At 46.4% G+C, this 6,000-nt stretch overlaps 1 protein-coding gene across 1 annotated transcript in view; it reads left to right on the top strand.

Moving 5' to 3' along the window:
- The first annotated feature begins 4,307 nt into the window (after positions 1-4,307).
- PGM1 (phosphoglucomutase 1) overlaps positions 4,308-6,000 on the top strand; it is a 65,153-nt gene continuing 63,460 nt past the window's right edge. Inside the window, exon 1 of the mRNA XM_065911670.1 lies at positions 4,308-4,737. Coding sequence (XP_065767742.1) covers positions 4,492-4,737 — 246 coding nt within the window. The 5' untranslated portion in view covers positions 4,308-4,491. The remainder of the gene's footprint in view (positions 4,738-6,000) is intronic.

Below are 6,000 nucleotides of genomic sequence, written 5' to 3'. Positions count from 1 at the left end.
CACAGAACATTGAGTAGAGTTCCCTATGCCATACAATAGATTCTCACTGGCTATCTATTTTGTACATAATAGTGCATATATGTCAATTCCAATCTCTCAACTCATCCCACCCCCGCTTCCCCCTTGGTAATTATGTTTGTTCTGTACATCTGTAACTAGATTTCTGATTTGCAAGCAAATAAGTTAATCTGTATAATTTTTTTAGATTCCACACACAAGCAATATTACGATATTTGCTTTTCTCTTTTTTACTTCACTCTATATGACAAATCTCTAATTTGTATGACAAATCCCATCCATATCTCTGCAAATGGCACTATTTCATTCCTTTTATTGGCTGAGTGATATTCCATTGTGTACATGTATCAGATTTCTTTGAGCAGACACAAATCTCAGTCCACAGTTAGGTGTTCAGGAAATAATATTTCTTTTTCTACAATTCATTTTGATTTCTATTTCATTTGCCTGAGATAATCCATCTGGGACTGTCACTAGGTACAGTTAGCTTATATAGTGCCAAACACAGGGGAAGAAGTGTACCTGGCATACCTGGCATCTGATACCCAAAGTCTCTGCAGGCACATGAACATCCTGTCTAACTCTTGGCTTCTGGTCCACACTGCTGAGAATTCTCATTTCTGTTTGTATGGGCAGTTCAGGTCCGATGACTTCCTTTCCCTCTTCAGTTGTCACCCAGGAGGGAATAAGAATCATTCTGCTGCTTTTCTCAATACTACAACTTGGAAATCTCTGTAGGTCAATTTCTGAGTGCAAGCAGAACATGTGAATATGATGGGATACAGCTTCCACAATTGTTGTTACATGGCAAAAGGAAGATTATCCGGGTACATCTGATCTAATTATACAAGCCCTTTACAAACAGGCATTTTCTCCAGCTTTTGGTAGAAGACAGAGGCAGAGAATGCAGCCATGAGAAGGACTCACTCACTGTAGGCAGCCTCTACGAATAGAGAGAGGAGCCTGGCTCACAGCCAGCAAAGAAACAAGGGCCTCTGAGTTACAACTGCAAGAAAATGGATCCTGCCAACAACATGAATGAACTTGGAAGCAGGTTCTTCCCAGAACCTCCAGATAAGAGCCCAGCCTCGCCAATAACCTGATTTCAGCCTTGTTTTATATGGCCTATGAACATTCAGTCCAGCAAAACCCACCCAGACATCTGACCTATAGAACTGTGATGATAAGTGGGCATTGTTTTAAGTCACTGCCTCTGTGGTGACGTGTTACACAGTAAGAAAAGGGGATTACATCAAGGTGAGATTACCAGGAGGCACAGAGATTGGAGACTCTGCCACAGGAGCACCGTCAAGGACAGAAGAGTCTTGCCCAGCTCAGCAGAACCAGCCAGTTAACTCACAAAATCACAGGCAATAATAATAATAATAAATGACTGTCAACATTCAAGAGTGATTTGTTATGTAGCTAAAGCCAATTATTAAATTATTACATTTTGTGGGGAGAGAGACGTATGGGACAATTCCTCGTAAATGAAAATCCCCATCCTAGTTCCAAAGATAGGGAAGAATAAAGAGTGTGTGAAGTGAAGTTGAGCTCACTGTTTTATAATAATGAGTGACCACTTATTGAGCAGGTATTGGCACTGTGCAAACAGCTCTATGTTCAGTATGTCAGTTAATCCATACAACTCTGAGAGGTCTAAGACTCAGTGATTCTATGTTATATTTTCATTTTGTGGAGTCAAGTAAACTTGATTACAGCCAACCATTCTATTCTCAATGCATTCGCCTATAAAATGGGGTTGATTATACTACTTTATTCACAAGATGATACTACAAGAATGATGTACTGATGCTGAAGTTGAAGCTCCAATATTCTGGCCACCTGATGCAAAAAGCCAACTCACTGGAAAACACCCTAATGCTGGAAAAGATGGAGAGCAGGAGGATAAGGGGGAGATGGAGGATGAGATGGTTGGATGACATCACCAACTCAATGGACATGAGTGTGAGCAAACTCCAGGAGACAGTGAAGGACAGGGAAGCCTGGTGTGCTGCAGTTACAGGGTTGCAGAGAGTCAGATGTGATTTAGCTACTGAACAACAACTCTGTAAGCTTTGTGAACTTCTGTGTAAATATTAGAAATCAATATCAGCTGTCTGGAATTTAGTTTTCACATGGTATTTACCCCTGAAATTTATCTGTAGTGACTGCATTAAAACCCATATCTATATCCACATGACACCTATATCAACCTGTATATGAATACTTGACTTCTGAGAGTCAGCAACTATTTGCATTATTCAGCCTCCCTCCTGGATCAAGCTATACCAGTTAACCATTAAATGGCCATGAATATAATCAATTTCACAGGTTAACGATAAGCTTTGGCTTTGGAATTGTGGAAAGGAAGTTAATATTTTTTGACCTCTATGTTTGGGCCTCTGTGTTTCAGGTACCATGCCACCTGATTTACTTACACCAGTTGATTATGACTGAATCTGGTCCAATTATTATTTGGACCAGAACATGGGTAGTTTCAAAAGTGTCTCACGTGAATCTACTGTGTATCCATAACTGAGAACTACTGACATACAAAACCCCATTAATTCTTGCAGAAATTCTAAGATAGGGTTCCTCTCTATTTTATAGTAAAGAAGCGGATGCCTACAGATATTAATGAGCTTTCCCCAGTTAACACATCTTGTAAATGACACATTTCTCAAGCAGAGGAGACAGTCACTCTCACTAAATCAAGGGAGATGCTGAGCCTAAAAGAAAGACTGATGATTCCTACTTAACAATTGAGACTTTCACTGACTCTGTATCCTCCAACCTTTATGGCCACTTCAGTTCTTAATCTCTTCACCAATTTTCTACTATGTGAATAACTGATGTATTTTGGTGGTAATACTACTCAGCATCACTTTGTGTTTGTACATATGTTGCTCAAGCCTTCTTGTACATTTCCTAGTTCTCCCTGGTGACAGGCAGGCAAATCACTGTAAAAGCTCTGGTTTGGGAACCACACCCACCTGTGATGGCCTCCTCCATGTACTTATCTCTGTAGTCTTGACTAGTCATTTTACTTTTTGAATCTCAGTTTTGTGAATATAAAATTGTGAAAATAATAAAACCTATACTTTAGAAACATTATATTCAATAAATATTACCTATTATTGTAGCCACCCTAACCACTGGAAGTAGCGTGTGCCCCACCAGTAAACAGGTGGAAAGCAGGAGGTTGAATTAGACCTTTGGAGTTGACTTCTTTTTCTCACACGCGGGGGTGTTCAGTCACTCAGCCATGTCCGCGACTCTTTGTGACCTCATGGACTGTAGCCCACCAGGCTCCTCTGTCCATGGGATTCTCCAGGCAAGACTACTGGAGCGGGTTGCAATTTTCTCCTCCAGGGAATCTTCCCCACCTAGGGAGCAAACCCTCCCCTCCTGCGTCTCAGGCATTGGCAGGGGAATATCACAAATACCCTAATGTTTAGAGAGAATAGAAAGATTAAGAAGTCAAAATCTAGTTAAGGCTGACAGTTCCCTTGCTCAGAACATGCTTCCAGAAAGTTATTTATGCATGCAACTCCAGCTTAACCACAGGAAATGTTGTAGAGATCTTCCTCCACTCACAATGGGGTTACCTCCTGATAAACCCACTGGAAGTTGAAAATATGATCATAAGGGGAAAATGCATTTAATACACCTAATCCACCAAACACTGTAGCTTAGCCTAGCTTACCTTAAACGTGCTCAAAATACTTAATTTAGCCTGAAGTTGGACAAATTCGTCTAACAGAAAGCCTATTCATTACATGAATGTCTCATGTTATTTAATACGGTACTGAAAGTGAAAAACAGAATGGTTGTATGGGTAGAGAAGGGTTCTACGTGAATTGCTTGTTCACCCTCCTGATCAGGTGGCTGATTGGGAGCTGGAGCTGGGTTCGCACAGCTCAACATCACCAGAGTACAGAGTACCTACTGCATATTACTGGCCCGGTAAAAGATCAAAATTAGAGGTACAGGATTAGAAGCAATAAGTATTCTACTTATTGCTTTCACACCATCAAAAAGTAGAAAAATTCTAAGTGGAACCTTCCCAAGTTTTCGAAGTTCGCCTATCCCTGCTCTGTATTTTTCCCACTTTGCCTTAAGTCCTTGCCCTGTGACCCAGTCCCTATCCCACCTCTGCCCTTCCACTTGGGGGAGGAGCTGTGGATTTCATTTTACTGTGGATTGGTCGACAAGAGAGGGTAAATCAGAGAGGCTCCACCCATCTCACAGGAGGCTGGGGGTGGGCGCTCCATTCCCCTCCCTCTCGGACCTGCAAGGAGGTGAACTGGCCGCGGAGGGCCGTCCCCTGTCCCTTTAAGGAGGAGGGACGAGCACAACCGGCGTGGCCCCGACCCCGTCCGCGCCCTCATCCCAGAGCAGCCGCAGCCGCAGCTCCGGCCGCCCCTCGCTTGGCAGAGTCCGCTGGGCCCCAGGAAGCAAGTCGTCACCATGGTAAAGATCGTGACTGTAAAGACCAAGGCGTACCAAGACCAGAAGCCGGGCACGAGCGGGCTGCGGAAGCGGGTGAAGGTGTTTCAGAGCAGCGCCAACTATGCCGAGAATTTCATCCAGAGTATCATCTCCACGGTGGAGCCGGCGCATCGGCAGGAGGCCACCCTGGTGGTGGGCGGAGACGGCAGGTTCTACATGAAGGAGGCCATCCAGCTTATCGTCCGCATCGCCGCCGCCAACGGGGTAAGGGACGTGCCCGCTCCTCCGTCTCCCCAGCCGCCCGTCCGCCTCCTGCCGCGCGCGCTCCCGCGGGGCCACTTCCGCGCGCGCGGCCGCCGAGTCTCCACCCCCAGCTCCTCGGCGCCTTTCTTCCTAGCCTGCGGCCGGGCGGGGGTCGCCCCGGGCGGGAGAGTGGCCAAGGAGGGCAGCAGAACTGCTCTTCTGACCGCTCCTCCCATCCCTCGCCCACCACCACCGCGCCCTGGCTGGGCGGGGAGGCGCGAGGCGGGGAGCGGGGCTTGACCTTGGGAGGCCCGGCCCTCTGCCTCCTGCCCCTTCCTTCTCTCCTCCTCTCCCTTCTTCCCCTGCCACCGCCGTCGTCCGGGCCTCTGACATTTACATTAACCTTTTTTGCCTGTGAAGATACAGTTACCGAGCCGAGTGCAGTCACCTTAACCCGGAAAGGTCAGAGGCCGCCGCCTTGCTCAGAACCCTCCTTGCATCCCGCTGGGTTGCCTGCTATTCCCGTCTGGGACTGGCGCTGCCCGCTGGCTGCCAGCCCCGGGCTTTGGGCACTCGCCCCCCTGGTGGCACGGCGCGCCAGGGCTCGGTCCCCAGTTTGCTGGGTTAGAGCTTCTGCCCTCTGCCCTGGCGCTGCCTGTTTGCTGGGGCGCAGGCTTTTGAAAAGGCTAGTCTTTGCCCGGTGTTGCTTCTGGATCTGTTCCACCGAAGTTGCTGGAGCTGAATTTTCATTAGAACAGAACCTACCTACTCAGCGCGCTCATATGTTAGCGGTCGTGGCAGGCCGGAAAGTTAACGCAACACACTGGTTCCGCCCCAACCCAGGGAACGTTGACCGACTGAGATGGGCAGGTCCACTAACGTGAGATTTTGAACTAGATTTTTCAGTAAACCTGGTACTTCTGCGAAAATGTGGATTTATAAACCACAACTGAGGCTGATTGTTTTCTCACTCTTGTAAAAAATTTTCTAACGAGTGTTTTTTCTAACTTTTCTTTCTATAATTAACAGAAGATTTGGCTTATACTCACCTCTTCTGGAACTCATTCCCTTTAGTAATATTTTTATTCATTTCAGCAGTACTTTTTTTCTCTTATTAATATACTGAGGGCCATTTTGCCAAGCCCTGTGAAAAGCGCTTCACTATCTCATTCATCCTCCTCTGGCCCTAGGAGGTGGGCTTCCTTGGAGGCTCCAACAGTGAAAGAATCCCCCTGCCAATGCAGGAGAGGAGGGTTCCATCCCTGGGTGGGGAAGATGCTCTGA

Source organism: Muntiacus reevesi, chromosome 1 (assembly GCF_963930625.1).
Source record: "Muntiacus reevesi chromosome 1, mMunRee1.1, whole genome shotgun sequence".
Lineage (NCBI taxonomy): Eukaryota > Metazoa > Chordata > Mammalia > Artiodactyla > Cervidae > Muntiacus > Muntiacus reevesi.
The sequence above is the reverse complement of the archived record's forward strand: the minus strand, read 5'-3'. Positions and strand labels throughout refer to the sequence as shown.